Source organism: Lithobates pipiens, unplaced genomic scaffold (assembly GCF_037356315.1).
Source record: "Lithobates pipiens isolate NorthernLeopardFrog02 unplaced genomic scaffold, aLitPip1_a1.2 Scaffold_8, whole genome shotgun sequence".
Taxonomy (NCBI): domain Eukaryota; kingdom Metazoa; phylum Chordata; class Amphibia; order Anura; family Ranidae; genus Lithobates; species Lithobates pipiens.
The window spans coordinates 287,756,847-287,774,663 of record NW_027507903.1 but is presented as its reverse complement, the minus strand read 5'-3'; the positions used below and the strand labels follow the sequence as shown (position 1 = coordinate 287,774,663).

The 17,817-nt window shown below is 42.4% G+C and overlaps 1 protein-coding gene across 1 annotated transcript in view; it reads left to right on the top strand.

Moving 5' to 3' along the window:
* LOC143962862 (oocyte-specific histone RNA stem-loop-binding protein 2-like) overlaps positions 1 to 17,817 on the top strand; it is an 81,303-nt gene that overhangs the window by 21,313 nt on the left and 42,173 nt on the right. The window contains exon 2 of the mRNA XM_077472338.1: positions 13,060 to 13,191. Coding sequence (XP_077328464.1) covers positions 13,060 to 13,191 — 132 coding nt within the window. The remainder of the gene's footprint in view (positions 1 to 13,059; positions 13,192 to 17,817) is intronic.

The following is a 17,817-nucleotide window of genomic DNA, read 5'->3' as shown; positions in this document are numbered from 1 at the left end:
AATTGAAGGCAGTGGAGAAGGCAATGTGGGCCTTCGCAGATGTAGTTCGAAAGCAACACGTCCAGATCCTGTCAGACTTTCTCAGCAGGAACCACATTCTAGAGGCAGAGTGGCATTTTAATCCAGAAGTCTTCAGACTGATTGGAGAGAGATGGAGTCAGCCAGAGGTAGATCTTTGCCGCCCAGGTCCCTCTGTTTTTCTCCCTGAACAGGCATGAGAGGTCTTTGGGAGTGGACGCCTTGGCACACAGCTGGAATTTTCGTCTGGTCTATGCCTTTCCCCTGTTTCAATTGATTCCGCGGGTGTTGGGGAAGATCAGGGAAGAAGATGCAGAGGTAATTCTGATCACCCACTTTTGGCCCAAACGACCATGGTTCTCGGCCCTTCTTCAGATGCAACAAAGACCATTCCGGCATCTCCCCCCTAAGACAAGATTTTCTCCAGCAGGGCCCTCTAGTCCAAGACCTAGAAAAACTAAGGCTCATGGCTTGGTTTCTGAAGAACAGCTCTTCAAGAGGAAGGGTTTCTCAGACAGGCTGGTTGCTACCTTGTACAGTAGGAAAAAAGTTACCAGGGCAATTTATTTTGAATACAGGAAGGTGTTTAAAGCGGGAGTCCACCGGGACTCCGCGTGTGTTTTTTTTTTTTTTTTAAAAGCCAGCAGCTACAAATACTGCAGCTGCTGACTTTTAAAATAGTGACACTTACCTGTCCAGCGCGCCCGCGATGTTGGCACCCAAAGCCGATCTCTAGGTCGTCTGTCGGGTCCTGCCGCCGCCATCTTGGGTATGGGAATCAGGAAATGGAGCCTTTCGGCTTCATTTCCCGGTTCCCTATTGCGCATGCGCGAATCGCGCTGCGCAATAAGGACGCTCCCCGCTGCCTCTGGGATCTGTGTGTTTCCCAGCAGGCAGCGGGGCACTTGCGGGAAGGGGCGGGCACTTGCGGAAAGGGGCGTAAGTTGCGCCCCTTTCTGCAGAGAGCTATCCCGGAAGTGGGTGCAGTTACCTGGATTATCCAGGTAACTGCACCCCCCTCCACCCTGAAAGGTGACGATTGTGGCACCGGAGGGGGGGAGGGTTCCGATGAGCGGAAGGTCCACTTTAGGGTGGACCTCCGCTTTAACTCCTGGTGCAGGACTTCAGCTAGGTCACCGAAATGAATTGCTTTGGTTCTGGAATTCCTACAGGAAGGTGCTAATAAGTTAGCAATCGGTACCCTAATGGTCAGGTGGCCACGCTAGGGGTTTTTCTGGAAAAGCCGTTGGCATCGGACCCCTTAATAATTAGTTTTTTTTTTTTTTTTTTTGGGGCTTTCTCGCTCCAGGCCTGTAGTATCTAGAAGCTGTCCGGGTTGGGACCTATACACTGTCCTGCAGGCCCTAACCAAGGGGCCATTTGAACCTTTGTCTCCCTGAGATGGATTACTTTGAAAACTTCTTTTTTTTTTATTTTTTTTATAGCCATTCAGCTCGCAGCGTTAGTGAGTTGCAGGCTTTATCAATCAGGGTGCTGTTCTTTTTGTTTTTCCGGACAGGTTAGTCCTTAAAACGGACCCTAATTTTTTGCCCAAGGTGACATCACTTCAGAATTGTTCCCAGGAGTTAATTCTCCCTACATTCTGCTCTAATCCATCGGGTAGGAAAGATTTCCACACCTTGGATGTTAAGAGGGCAGTTTTAAGTTATTTAGAAGCCACTAAAGACTTTGGACAGTCGGATGCTCCTTTTTTGTCTCGTTTTCTGGCACTAAAAAGGGAAAGCGGGCATCCATGGGGACAATAGCCAGATGGCTGAGAATGACCATTTTGGAAGCATATTCCTGTGCTAGTCAGTCCAGTGAACGTCTGGGCCCATTCCACAAGGGCGGCAGCGGTGAGTTGGGCAGAGAAGGCTGGCGCTACCCCTGAACAGATATGTAAGGCTGCGACCTGGTCAAGTCTAACGACATTTGCCTGCCATTATAGACTAGATCTTTTATCGGCTGGGGATCAGGCTTTTGGAAGGAAAGTCTTACAGGTTCCGCCCTGAATGGAGTAAGTCTCGGTAATCCCCCTCGGGTGGCTGTCCTGAAAGTCGTTTTGGAAAATTCAAGTTAGACTTACCGTTAACTTGTTTTCCAGTAGACTTTCAGGACAGCAATAACCTGCCCTGTGGTGTATGTGATTTGCTGTAATACTATGATATAACTGTCGCTTATGTGTTGCAGCTGGGGTTGGAGAGTCTCTACAAACTGAGGAAGGCTGCGTGGAGACATATCTTAAAAGCTCTGGAGGAGGTGTTTCCTGTGGGAGGTGGAGCCATGATCTCTCGGTTGGCTGTCCTGAAAGTCTACTGGAAAACAAGTTACTGGTAAGTCTAACTTGAATTTTTATATTTAATATTTTCCATCACCAATATTTTTTCACACATTCTTTTAGTTTTTTATTTTTATTTTTTTTGTACGTATAATCTGTAATTTTGTCGCACTAGTTGCGTATATTGGAACTATAATTGTTTATCCACTGTCACCTTTTAAATTGTATAATTTTTTCTTTTTGGATCAACACTCTTTAACTACACTGAATTTTTTAGCACAAACCAGTGAGATAAACACCATACAGAGTTTCTAACACCTAAGTAATTTTTTTTCTTTTTTTCCCTCTGTTTGTATATAAATTCCTTATAGCTCATTAGGAAAAATTTCTGGTGGTCAGGGCACCATACAAACCTTAACACAATTGAGATTTTAGGTTTTGGCTAAAGTTCATTAATTCTACTTTGGGGCCCAATGGTTCTCCTTCCCTATTAGCAGATGACAACGTAGTTTTGTTTGGGCACGTATTCTGGTTCTGCAATTTTGAGGTTAGCGCCACATCTACATAGATCTGTCTTCCCTCAGTTAGAGGGCCTATAGCATACTCCCAGTATTTTACCCTTAGCTTCATCCCTTAGTGATGCCATCTCTCGCATTCACTTGTACATTATTCTTGATTTATATAGGCATACCCCTCCCTTCTGTCTGTATCCCTGTGATAAAGGGTATACCCTTGAATGGTTACCAGCCACTCATGAGAGCTGTTGAACCAGGTCTCTGAATTTGCCACAAAATCCAAATCCTCCTCGTACAACAGTATCACTAGTTCACCCATCTTGTCTGCCAGGCTCCTGGCATTGGTGACCATGCCACAAAGTTTAGACCGGTCGCATGCTATCCTCTTATTGGGTGTTCCGAGATTGCTGATTGCTGAGGACTGAGGACAGACACTCAGAGTCCTCGAACCTGTAATGAAGACCGGGTGAAGATGGAAGCTTCTGCAGCAGTGAAAGCATGCTGCTAGAGATTAGTTCTTAAGGTAAGTCTTTCATGTGCTAGTATGCAGTGCATACTAGCACATTAGGATATTGCCTTGCAGGTGGAAACCCATTTTATTTTCCAGTTAACACTTTCATTTTCCAGGTGAGCCTCCTTTATCGGTGTCCATGATTGGCTTTGAAATGTTGGACTTCAACCTGCATGTATTCTAGCTTGCTTTGCATACCCTTTGTGGGACAATGACTCTCTGGCGTTACCCTTGGATGCATTCACCAAGGACATCTCGGGGAGGGGGAGGGGGGGGGCATGCTCAATCCCTGAGGGCGTTGCTTTGTTACTCACTCACAGGCCTCCACCTCCAAAGCCAGACAAGTCTCCCAGTCTGTCCTGCAAACCCTGGACTTCCATCTCCTAAGCCCTCTAATAAATTTTGAGTCTTGCCTGCTTTTTAAATGTGATCTGTTAGCTTTTATGGTCATTTGGGCAAACGGAATCAGTGTGGGTGCCAGAGGTGATTTCCAATACCTACAAGCTAGAATTTCACTCCAGTCTTCTCCCTGGTAAATTACTTTGAACAGCCTTTGTCACTGCAAGCATATCCTCGGACTCCTTTCTGGTTCATTAGGGTTTTTTAATATAAGGTATTTCGTTGTGTTGAGAAGAAAATGATTGCTGGTAGCTTACATCAATTTACACATCTGTGTTCAATTTGCAATAGTTTACACATCTTCAGTTCAAATCTGTTTACATATGTTTGTCCACAAAAAATGCAGATTTTTTTTTTTGATGTAAACCTTCCTATAGTCATACATTGTGGCTCAGACTAGATCTGTCTTAAAAAGGAAAAAATAAAAATAAAAACTAGTTTGCATGACAGGGCCCTTACTTTGAACCTGCCTGTCACTAACAGATCTGCATACAACCTTAGTTGGTCTTCTGGATCAGTGTTGCCACAGTCCAGGGTAGCAGAATGGTTCCAGGGGTTCTATTTCAACTTTTTCTGTTCCTAAGCAAAAACTTAAAATTTGCCCCATCTTGGAATTTAAGAACCTAAATGTCTGTCATGACCAGAACTTCCATTTACAAATCACCAGTACTGTTATAGCCTTCCTAATTCAGACTTTCTGATGTCTTTGGACGTCCAGGATGCATACCTACATGTCGTAATTTTTCCAGCACATCAGTGATTCCTTTGCTGTGGCTCTCCTCCACTTCCAGTTTGTGGCCTTGCAGCTGGCCTATGTTCTTCACTTTGAGTTTTCAACCAGGTGTTGGTGCTGGTTAGCCTTGTTGTGCTCCCCAGGATTTACATTGTGGGATACCTAGGTGACTCCCCGCTGAGGGAACATTCAGCTCAGGTTTTGGTAGACTTTGTAGCACAGACTGCCCAGGCCCTGCATAGTTTTGTCTGGGTTGCTAACCATCAAAAGTCAGCTCTGGAACAGACTCCTTGTTTGGAATATCTGGGACTGCTTAACCACTTCAGCTCCGGACCAATAAACACCTTAAGGACCAGAGGTCTTTTTCCAATTTCGCACTGCGCTGCTTTAACTGGTAATTGCGCGGTCATGCAATATTGCACCCAAACGAAATTTGCGTCCTTTTCTTCCCACAAATAGAGCTTTCTTTTGATGGTATTTGATTGCCTCTGCGATTTTTTTTTTTTTTTTTTTTTTTTTTTTTTTTTTTTTTTTTTTTTATATTTATTTTTTGCGATATAAATGGAAAAAGAGCGAAAATTTTGAAAAAATATATATTTTCTTCTTTTTGTTATAAGAAAAATCGAATAAACTAAATTTTAGTCATACATTGAGGGCCAAATTTATTCAGCCACATGTCTTTAGTAAAAAAAATGTCAAGCGTATATTTTTTGGTTTGCGCAAAAGTTATAGCGTCTACAAACTAGAGTACATTTTCTGGAATTTACACAGCTTTTAATTTGACTGCCTAACTCATTTCTTGAGGTGCTAAAATGGCAGGGCAGTACAAACCCCCCCCCCCCCCCAAATGACCCCATTTTGGAAAGTAGACACCCCAAGGAAATTGCTGATGGGTATGTTGAGCCCATTGAATATTTTTTATTTTTTTTTGTCCTAAGGGATTGAATAATGACAAAAAAAAAATGGTTATATGTGGAATTGCACCCCAAAATATATTCCGCTACTTCTCCCGAGTATGGGGATACCACATGTGTGGGACTTTTTGGGAGTCTAGTTGCGCACGGCACCCCGAAAACCAATCACCACCTTCAGGATTTCTAAGGGTGCAAATTTTTGATTTAACTCCTCACTACCTATCAGTTTCGAAGGCCATAAAATGCCAAAATAGCACAAAACCCCCCCAAAATGACCCCATTTTGGAAAGTAGACACCCCAAGCTATTTACTGAGGCATGTTGAGTCCATGGAATATTTTATATTTTGCCAAAAGTTGCGGGAATATTACAAACTTTTTTTTTTTTGCACAAAGTTGTCACTAAATGATATATTGCTCACACATGCTATGGGCATAAGTCAAATTACACCCCAAAATAAATTTTGCTGCTTCTCCCGAGTACGGGGATACCACATGTGGGGGACTTTTTGGGAGCTTAGCCACGTACGGGACCCCGAAAACCAAGCACTGCCTTCCGGATTTAAATATAAAATGCTACCAAAAAAACTGTTAGCGATCGCAGGGATCAGGCCTGACTCTGCGATCGCTGCAGTTATGTGTTTAGTGTTTTGTAAGTGAGTGATCGATCGATACTGCACTTGGGTGGGCTGGGCAGAGGGGCAAAATGCAGGTGCTAGCAGGTATCTGGGCTGATCCCGCTAACAATGCGTTTTTTTTTGGAACCCTGAACTGCTGGGGACGCTAGTATAGATCTGATCAGATCAGATATTGATCTGTTCAGATTCTATACCACTGCGGGAGGTGTATGCTTTGCGCGTGGGTGTTAGCGGTACTGGCACTAACCTAGCGCTGCCTGGGGCGACGCAGACCCTGACCCTAAAACCTAATTGATATCACCCGCCGGGTGATCAGGGGGTTAAACCTTTATTGGGTAATAAATGGTGGGTGCCCTGATGCTATAAAAAGCAAACTAACCAGAGTCACCCGTAACACTTATACAGTGATCAGTGGTGAAAGGGTTAACTAGGGGCAATCAGGGGGTTCAAATTTTTATTAGGTAGTATATGGGGGTCCCTGGCGCTATATAAAAACCTGACGGGGAACCTAAATAACTAACTGGCTAACCAGCGTCACCAGTGACACTTATACTGTGATCGCTGGTGAAAGGGTTAACTAGGGGCAATCAGGGGGTTAAAACCATTATTGGGTAGTATATCGGGGTACCTAGCGCTATAAAAACCTGGCGGTGAACCTAAAAAAAATAACTAGCTACCTAGCGACACTGATGCAGCGATCAGAAAAATGATCGCTTAGTGACAGTGGCAAAAGGGGGTGAAAGGGTTAACTCTAGGGGCAATCAGGGGGTTAAATCTTTATTGGGGGTGATGGGGGCTACCCTGGACTTAACACTAACTGCCCTGACAGTTTTTACTTTTACAACTGACACTGAATGCATTGATCAGTAAAGAAATGATCAATTCAATCAGTGACACTGACTGGGGGGGGGGGGGGGTTTGTGTACCTGTGTGTACCTACATGTCAGTGTAGTGTTGGTGCACACTTACTATTAGTCTTCTCCTCGTAGTCTGGTCAAAAAGACCGCCCCGAGGAGAATGACATCACTTCCTCCTTCCTGTGTAAACAATACACAGTGGGAGGAAGTTTGTCATTGGCCAGGAGCGATCGAGAGGGGGTGGCCAGAAACCAACGGCCATCCCCTCATCACGGATCTCTGCTGGAGGGAAATGGACCGCCGTATCCAGCGGGAGGGGGTCCGATCGGACCCCCCACCCGCTGGAAGGCAGGCACGTACATCTACGTGCTTGTGCCTGCCTGTGCCATTCTGATGACGTATAATGGCAATACGGCGGTCCTTAAGTGGTTAAGACAATGTCTCTTCCCCGTAAAAAACTTATTTTTGCTCTGACTCTCTGCAGTTCAGGAGTTGCCCAACTCTTTGCTTCTGCATGAGCATTCTGGAGCAGTGGGTAACCTCCAAGGCAGTCTCATTTGTCCAGTTCAGCTCGACTCCTTCAGTGCAATATATTGAGGACATGTCTGTCCAGTCCTTGAACAAACTAATATCTTTGGCACCAAAGACGATATTGTCCCTGCCTTTCTAGAACTTTGACTGATATAGCAGTCCCTAAAATGCTGGGTGCCCTGACTGGAGAGTACTAACAGCTTTCAGCTGGATGTCACAGCAGTGGTGGTCATGCTCCTTCAAGGAAAAACCAGAAACCTAGCCAGAGTAAAGAGCCAAAGCTGTTGTATAGCTGAGGGCAGTGACCCTGCCTTCCTCTGACGTCATGTGGCATCCGAGGGGGCAGGGTCACCCTTTTGCGTCACTAGGTGGCCCCACCCTCAACTATATAACAGCTGTCATAGCAAAGAAGTGTCAGTTGTAGGAGCCTCCCATGGAGGTGGAGTTGTTGCAGGGTTTTTTTTTGGGTCTGTCCGGTGCTGTCATCGAAGATGAATTTACATTGCGGGACATTATTAAATAAAGGACGTGCCTCCAGAGATTTCTCAGTTTAGCAATAGACCTGGGTGGGGTTACAGTGCATCCAGTTGAGTTTCTCCTAATGGAGAAAATCCTGAAACTGGACAGAGCGGTTGCCTCTCTTCAGTACAGCTGGCAGGTCTCTAGTGTCGACACTGGGCCTTCTAACCTCTACCCTCCCAGCAGTGCAGTGGGCAGGACTGCAATTTCGTCCCCTGCAGACATTTGTACTAAGGGTGTGGGATCAGAGGGACCTAGACACTTTTTAGTACACGTTCCTTATCAGGTAAACTCTGGTGGTGGAATTATTCTTCTTCTCCTTCTTCTCCTTCTTCTCCTTCTTCTCCTTCTTCTCCTTCTTCTCCTTCTTCTCCTTCTTCTCCTTCTTCTCCTTCTTCTCCTTCTTCTCCTTCTTCTCCTTCTTCTCCTTCTTCTCCTTCTTCTCCTTCTTCTCCTTCTTCTCCTTCTTCTCCTTTTTCTCCTTTTTCTCCTTCTCTAGCCCTCAGGTTCTTCAGGAAAGAACTCCAGGGTCACCATGTCCAGGTGCGGTCGGACAACTCTTCGGCCAAACAAGCGGGGCGGCACAAGAAGCGGAGTCCTGCTGGCCCTAGCAACAGACATTCTGAGCTGGGCCGAGCCCCCCTCTCCCCCTCTCCCCCTCTCTCCCTCTCTCATCCAAAAAATGGGGACCCCCAGAAGTGGACCTTTCGTGTCAAGAGAATGTGAAAACCCCCTGTTTTTTTTTTTTTTTTTTTTCTCCCTAAACGGAGGGGAGGGAGCACTGGGGGTGGATGTGTTAACCCAGAACTGGCAATTCAGGATATGTTATGCCTTCCCTCCTCCGGCATTGTTACCGGCAGTTCTGAGAGTTTCAACTAGAAAACGCATCTGATTCTAGTGGCTCCACATTGGCCAAAAAGGGAATGTTTTTTTTTTCTCAAGCAATTGGCAGCAGACCCGCCCCCCCCCCCCATTCCAACTTTGGGGGGATTTTGAAAAAGACCAGAATAGAGCATAATGGCATGTATGTTAATGTGTTCGTGTCTCCCCAGCTGGCCGGAGGTGATCTTGAAAAAACTGAGGTCAGGCAGGAGAAGTAAGAATTTATGGGCTGGCGCAGTGTTTTCTAGAGGAAGAGGAGACTACCTCTTAGTGGCTGTCCTGAAAGACTACAGGAAAAGAAATTGCCAGTAAACTTAAATTTTATTTATTTTTATTTTTTTCTGCCTATTCAGTTCGCACCAGAACACGCGAACTGGGGGGTGCTCGACTCATCCCTACTTTGCAGGTTTGAGATGGAAGGCATGCCATTGATTCTTATACCTTGGGCTTCCCAGATGGCTGTGATACTCTAGCCTGATCATATTCCTGGATAACACTGTTCTTCCAGATTGCCCAGGTCTTCTGTCCTAAGAACCAGTTTGCAATCCTGCATTAGTCACTGGCTTTTAGTGGCATAGCTGTTGAAGCCCAGGCTTTGATACAGGAGGTATCCTGAGCTGGTGATCCCCTCAATGCTAAGATGGGAAGTCTAATTTGTGCAATGTCTGTCATCAAAAAAAATTATCCCAGGAAATTCTCCATGATCATTTGGTTCTTGGTACTATCAAGGGTCAAGTTTCCGTGCTGTCCATCTTATTTGAGACTGCTGGCTTCCTACTGGAAGACCTTGGTACAGTGTATCTCCTTTTTGACTTTGGGATCTAAATATGGTTATCTTGGCACCTCAGAAACTGCACGATTTTCTATCTCGTAAGCAGCAAATATCTCATTCCCTGGTATAAAGAGTTCCCGTAAAGTCTAACAGTGAATTATATACCCATTCTTTTTTCCGGTGTATTATGTCCCAAACTTTAAACATTTTTAGTCAAACCATGAGCTTCAAAATCCATAACTCTAAACTTTTGTGATATCCATATATTTTTGTGCAGTGTGGTCTTAGTGTTTTCAGTCTCCACCCATGTTTTTTTTCACCGTTTCCAATTGTCCACTCGATCGTGTTAAAACTACTGCTTTATAACATTGGTTTATGTCTGGTGTTGCCAATCCTGTGTCTCCTTTTCATTGTGATTTGTGCAAATTTAATTCTCGGCTTTTTATTTTGCCAAATGTATTTTATCAACATTGTTTTTATTACCTTGAGAAAACTGTGGGATCCCAATTGGTAACATCTGAAATTTTGTAGCTTTTTGGTAATATTTTAAACATATTAACTCTTCCAATCCATGATATTGGTTGTGTACTGAAATTTTTTTTTTTTTTACATCTTCCTTAATTTCATTAATGGAATATAATTTGCCGAGTATATTTTTTCTACCGTTGATAATTTAATTCCCAGGTTTTTTTAGTTCTTCAACCCATGTAAATGGAATTTCTCTCTGGAGGATCTGGGCTTCTCTTTTCTCTAGTCTGATATTTAAGATCTGTTTTTATTGGGTTTATTTTGAAATTTGAAAGTTCTTCATAATCTTTCACTTCATTATATTTAGTAGGGTCACTCTTGGGTTAGTTATGTACATTATATCGTCCACGTATTCCCTGATTTTTGTGCTTTTTCTCCAACTCTTACCCCTCCTACGTCCTTGATTGTTTCGGAGTGTCGCCAAAAAGGGTTCCATTGACAGTACATATAACGTACGGGAAAGCGGGCAACCTTGTGTTCCATTAAACATCTCAAACACATGTGATAGTCTCCCGTTGACCTTCGCCATTGCTGTTGGACCATTGTATAGGTTTTCTATCCACTTCATTATTTTTGGTCCCATGCCTAAGTGTCTCAATGTGTCCATCATGAATCCCCAGTCTATCCTGTTGAATGCTTTCTCTGCATCTATTAACAGGAGTAGAGCTGGGGATTCACTGGACTTCTTGCGTAACAAGATTGTTTTTGTTATTGTCCTGTCCTTCTCTACCTGGGAAGGAAACCAGTCTGGTCAGGGTTTATCCAAAGTGGTATGAAAATTTTTTATTTTTTATCCTAGTAGCTATGATTTTTTGCATATATTTTTGTGCCAGCATTTAGTAAGTCAATAGGTCTATAACTCAAACAATTCGTTTTATCTTTTCCCTCCTTGGGTATAATTCTTTTTCTCCTATATTTTTCAAGTTTTCATATAGCTTTGGGATCAGTTCTTGGAATTTTTTTTTTTTTTTGTTTTTTTATATAGTATTTAATCGTAAAACAGTCTGGTCCTGGACTTTTTCCTAGTGGGGTTTCTTTTATAGCCAGTTTAATCTCCTCGTGTTAATTTTATTTTTTCCAAGTCTTTTAATAGCTCATTGTTAACTTTTGGCAACTTGGCCCTTTTAAGGTAAGCTTGTATCTTCTTTTTTTTTTTTTTTTTTTTTTTTTTTTTTTTATTGTTGCGTATCAGAAATTACTTTTAATGTTATTGACATAACCTTCTGACCTCAGCTTGGTGAAACGCCATTAATTGTGTTGGTTGACAATTACATGTCAATATTCCCAGCAAACTTGGCAACTAGCTTAGATTTGAGTGAAAAAGTTTACCCCACACAATTAACTGAGGTTGAAAATGCCATGAAAGTGAAGTAGTTATTCTAAAGATAGCATAAGTTATTCATGAACCTTCCCATTTAAATAGGATACCATATTTGCAACCTTAAAATGTATATGTGGTAAACTGATTTATGTGACCAATTCAGATACACTGTACTATTATAAAAAAAATAGTATTTGACAACATTTAATATGACATTATTCGTTTATGTATAGAATTATTTCAATATAATACTATATACCTTAGGTTAATACATTACTTGTACTTGAGTAATATTATAATACGTTTCATTTGGTCGTATTAGAATAAGCCCCTTTTGTTACATGGTTTGTTCTGAAAATACTTTTTAGGTTTGTAAGTTCACTTGAAAAATTATTCTCTAAATGATAGTCTGTGGAATTTCCCCTTCTTGTTTTTTACTAAGTGTCTAACTCTTTGAATTACAACCTGGGAGAGGGTACAAACGTAGTCTCGTAAGACAGAAAACAATGGCAATGTCTATTAGCTATGAACTCAAATTTCTCCTATATTTACAATTATGCATGTATATATTCTCTTAACACCAAATATTCTGACAGGGCATTGTATGTGTAGTGATATTTATGTGAAATGGCACTTCAATGCTCAAATCAGGCTTTGACTTCCCCAATGTGGCTGATGAAAAATAGTGCTGGTGTTTGACAGTCTGTTCAAAATGAATGGGCCTTAATGGTTCTTGTGTCGTTCATTCCATGTATATAATGCTCAGGGGTGGTGAGAGCTCAAGAGCTGCCATTTTCATTGAAAGAAATGTGGTTTTAGTAATTTTTTGTCCAGCTTAAGAGTATCAATGGCATTTACCATGGCTGTACTGCTAAGAGGCTTTGAAGAATATGTGAACCCAACATTTCATATTCCTACTGTACCATGTACTTGTATGAAAAAGTATCCTGTTTGTATTGCATCCTTTGTGTTCCTGTCGGTCCCTCTGCATTACTATTAAAAACTGACCACACTAAACCAAACACCCCGTAGTCAGTTCTCTATCTATGCTGGGAACTTGTCCTGACACCCCCTTCCTGCACAGCCATTCACTGGGAAGAGCCATGTGCTGCTGAGAACCAAATGTGATTTATTGGTTTATACAGAAATGTTCTAAATTTCTTTACCATTTAAACTAATTGGGTGGATTTACAAGGTGAGGGTGATTCCAAAGGCAGTGTTTTTTTTTTTTTTTTTCCTCAATGCATTCCTCATCTTGTTTTAGTGACCTGCATAAGAGCAGGTCTCATTGGCTCACATAGCGGGAGCTGTTGGCTCCGGATGCTGTCAATCACAGCCAGTAAGCCAACATTGAGAAATCAGAGGGTGGGGTTGAGCTGCGCTCAATGTGTGAATAGACAAATGCTCGGGAGCCTCCGTGGCAAGAGATTTGCCATTGGGGCATTTCGACGGGGGGGGGGGGGGGGAGAAGCCGGAACCGCCAGCAGGGGACCCAAAAAGCCGGGGCTGCTCTGTGCAAAACCATTGTACATAGCAGGTGAGTATAACTTTTTGTTTTAAAAAATAACTACCTTTACAATTGCTTTAAAATGTTCTCTCCTTTTCAGGATGGATTTACACCTGTTTATTATCTTTGTTTTTTTAGGCTAGAGCATCAGCTGTCTCCTCATATGCTGCCACAGAGCCATGAGCAACAACTGCCTCCACTCTCAAATGCTCTCCTTCCAGAACCATGGATGCTGATAAGCAACACTGCTGCCATGGAAGATTTATTTGGGTAGCTGTATTTTAAATGAGTCTATTTGAGTTGGTATAAATGTTTAAAATGATCCTGTTGGAAATTAGTTTCATGAAGGCTTTAAATGCTACAGAATTAGTATGAAGTTGGTATTCCATTTAAAGTGCATTACTACCAGTCGCATCGGTTTAGTTCTGCGGCGAAGTTAAAGCTATGATAAACACCACTGTGTGCAGGTGATCTTTGCCACAATGTGTGACAGCATCCTTGCACATTTTTGAATACTTGCCTGTCATTTGGTGGTCCTCCACCATTGCTGCTGTCTGATGCTGCCACCATTATGCTTGGCGTTTCTTCTAGGTCCTACAAGGCATCTCTTCAATCACTGACTCATGACCACAAGTTGCATCATCAGCACCCAACTCCATTGCAGAATGGAGAAGTCTAGAAAATATTGTGCTTAGCAGAATCTACAATGCAACACCCTATAAAGCCCAAGATTTTTTTTCTTTTCTTATTGCAGTTAATTGGTGTTCCCTGTGCTGGTGTCTGCTGTCAGTTGACATCCAGAGGCTTCTGCCCCATATCTCCACAGCAGTAATGCTGCTGGGGTTTATACAGCTGTAGCATCTGTCATAGGTACTTATCAAGAGTGCTGACTATCTGCCCTTTTTACCCCCCTCCCTCCTTTCATAAGCTCTGTACTATAGCTTTCATTATTGAAAAGTGTTTTAAAAGGAGTGAATGAATGGGGTCTACTTCAATCATAGAGCAACTTTTATTCATGGAAGCTTCGTATTCATAGTCTGCACTGCAAAACCAGAATCGCTGCTGCAGGGGTATAGAGGGGCAGAAAACTATGGATTTTGACTAAAAACCTAAGCCACCGGAGGGATGCTTCTCATTGAATGTCAGTCATGTCCCTGTGCTGAGAGAAACTTGTGCTTTTAAGATCGCCCCAAACATGCACTCCTGTACTCTCTGCACATTCTTTCAGTACCTTCTCACATCTGGGTTTTGTCTTTAGTATATTTACCAATTGCAGCCAACAGGTGAAGCTCTGCAAGTTTTCTTAAGTCTTAAAGTGCATGTAAACCCTTTGCTATACCCAGTGAAGTGAACAGCCCCAGATACACAGGGATGAAACAAATCTCCCTACATAAGTGACTGGGAAATTTTACGCTTCTCCCTATAAGCAAATTTCTTTGTGCTTAAAAGCATAAAAACAGCTCTTGTATAATGCTGGGGAAGCGCGCTTGTATTTCTCAAAGTAACACAGATGCTGGTATCGCCTTGAGCTTGGCAGAATCCTCCAGAGAATAGCCAGCTCCTTTTATTTATACTATAACCATGAATAACAAAGGAAGGTGGCTTCATAATCAGCCAATCAGACACATGTATTCCTTCAAAAGAACCAATTACACATGTATATATTCAAATAGAAATACAATAGTGATGTGTGCAGATGGTTATGCGCACGGCCATGCGGCAAGCGTCTTTGTGAGACAGTCTCTCACAAGTTGAACACTAATTAAATGGCTCTGAAAACAATCGTGTTTACAGTCCCACTTCTACCAATGATGCAGGCCATACGCTATCATGGCTCAGCGAGCCATAATTTTGTATGGCTATGCTAGGGTTCCCATGTATTTGGATCTCCTTACTTAGGAGTTTAGATGTGGTTGCCATGGAGTGGCCAGTCCCTTGGTGAGGTATAAACAGACAGCCTTAAAATAGCAAACGGATCTGCCGTGTCCACTGGAAGGTTTCCGCAGCCAATTGTCTTCCTCCAACATCTGTATATGTGCGTATTATAGCAGAACTGTCACTGGGGGACATCTAACAACCTACATTTTAATAAAAATTTCCAAAAGTTTATACACAGATATGCACATGTATATCTGCTGTCTGCAGCTTTTATAGGCTTTAGAAAGTGCACATCTTACAGGTTTTGATGCTGCACAATAGTTCCCATAATGCAAGAGAAACAGTCTAAGTTCAAGGATAAATGTTGTAAATTGGGCAGCACCACTGTAATATTGATTTGTACAGTAAGCTGATTTTGTACAATTTATGCCTAAACTACTGTACCTGATTATTTGGCTGCAACAGTTTTATACCTGACTGTATTTGTTTCTAATCAAACTTTTACTTTATTTTAAAAAAGTGCACATCGTATAGAGAATTTCTCTTCCTGTTTAGCACTTGTGGATTGGCATATCGTCAATACAGCTAATTGGAGAAAAGGCGCAACACACCCCCTTCTACATAGGTAGTGACTTGCAGAGCTGTGCTGTGACAAGTTGAGCTCTCTGCTAATCTACCCTGACACAAATTTCAGGTTGGTTTTATCTTGGTTGACGGAGAAGTTATCATGCTGATGACAGAGCAACGAAACGGCAGTAAGACACCGGATTTAAAGAGATAAGAAAACACTACAGATATGTGCTTACCTCAAATTTACCTACACTTTAAGCCCTGCTTGGCAACCATTGCAACCGCATGGACCTGGGATCCCCAAAGTCTGTGTTCAAGACATTGTGTCCAAAGGCTACAAGCTGGAACTTTGTAGCTTTTCTCCTCCATGCTTCATTTATCATTAAACGTGCCTGTTGCACTTTACAAGAGCAGCTCAATTTCCTGTGCTGGACCTGTTGCATTCAATTTTATTTAATGGGGCAGAAGCCAAACTGTACAGCACTTTCTGGACCCAAAGCACCAGAACAAATTTCTTGCAGATTCTATATGGAATCTTTACAGTCGGGAATTGCTTTCCCTCCAGCAGAGGGACTTCTGGCCTTGATGGTCATGAAGGATGCCTGCTTCCACGTCCCCATTTTTCTCCACCTCATCAGCAGTCTATGCTTTGCGTTGAAACATTTTTCAGTTTATGGCTCTGCCCTTTGGTCTTGCCACAGGTGCTGGCTATTATGAAGGCCCAAGGGAGGACCTGCTCAGGAGAACCTGGATGAGTTGCTTCTAATGGAGCAATCGATGGATAACCTCAAGGCAAGTATGCTGCAGACTGCAAGTCCTGTAAGATTTTGGTCAGACTTTTTGGCTCACCCCATGTGTCTGAGCCCTAAAACAGCTGGCCTTGTGGCTATGCAGCTCAGCACTAGAATTTGGAAGACCTCCCCCCCCCCCCCCTCTCAAGTGCTAGGCCACTGAGTGTGGGGGGGGGGGCAGTTCTATATGCCTATCAGTTAATGGGATGCGGTCATTGGAGGATAGCTGAGAGGACTCAATGTTTTAAGGCTCAAGGCTTTTCATTTTTAACTTCTGTACTGGACCCCCTATTCTGCAGCCAGCCATACAGGGCTCAATTTGAGTGGCATTCACAAATATTGCAAGTCCACTTAGGTTACCATTTCTTAGGCCAACCTACTGGCATCTGGACTGAAGATTGAAGCACCATACAATGGTATTTTGGACACAGTCCAAAATTTGTTTATTCCAGCCCTTTAATGCAACATCCAATGTGTTTCAGGTACCACACACTGCCCCCTTCATCAGGGCTACAGTGTGTGAAAACCTAAAATGATTAGACCAAGTCTCAATATTGTAAGTTGTACATATCTGAGTACATCTAAATTTGCATTAAATATTTTTGTAGCAGTGTTGATGCATATATGATCTCGTGTGTGTGTGTGTGTGTGTGTGTGTACACACAACACGTGCTAGAACTAAAAATTTACGGATATCCTAAGCAGTGTTATTTACTTTGTGATTAAGTGATCACATTTTTAAAACTGATTATGCAAAATTATCTTGGTCATAATGATGCTTCCAATTATGGAAATACCCTATATACATACCACAATTTCTGATCCAAATGGTCTAAAACGTAAACTGTTTCAAAATACAGGGATAAAAACTTTGGTATGTATGGTAAATTCAGTACAATAGGGTTTTACTTTGATAAATGGCATCAGCTGGCATTAACTTTTTTATTTTTTATTTTTTTTAAAGGTATTGCTCTAGTCAAACTTATGACTAAAGCTGGTTTTGCACGTGGGTGTATCTGCAGTTTTTCATGTGCTTTACTTGTGGTACCATAGGCTTTGTATTGGGTCTTTTTTTTTTTTGCTCCAGTTTCTGAAAGCACACAAAGGATGCTGCACACATTGCACTTTCTGGAACTGTAGTAAACGCACAACTTAATGGGACCATGGCTAAATCTGTGGGTATACAGCACAAAAATCGATACGCCTGCGGTGTGACCAACCTGTGGCACAAGTGTGAAACTGGCCTTATGCTGACTGAATAGGTAGTTTATTGAAACAACATTGAGGTGCTGGTTTAGGCTACCTTGCTGATGTGATTTGTGTTTTTCACACATACACTACTACCACTCTTTCGCTCTGTTTAATGTATATTTAATGATGTACGCTGAAAACGACAGCATTTAGGTGCTTTTTTATTTTTTATTTTTTCCCTCCTGTTTTCAAATCCTGCTGTAGCTCTGAAGTTAGCGGTGTTGCACCCATTATGTTTGGAATAAAACCACTTTTTGGACTCTAATACTTTGGTGTGGTGCTTTTGAACTTCAGTATTGGAAGTATGGCTTTTTTTTAAAAAAAAGTTATCTCGGTGGATGCAGTATCTATTTGAATGGGAATATGCAGATTGAAATCCTGTCTGTTATAATATTCAGCCACTGTC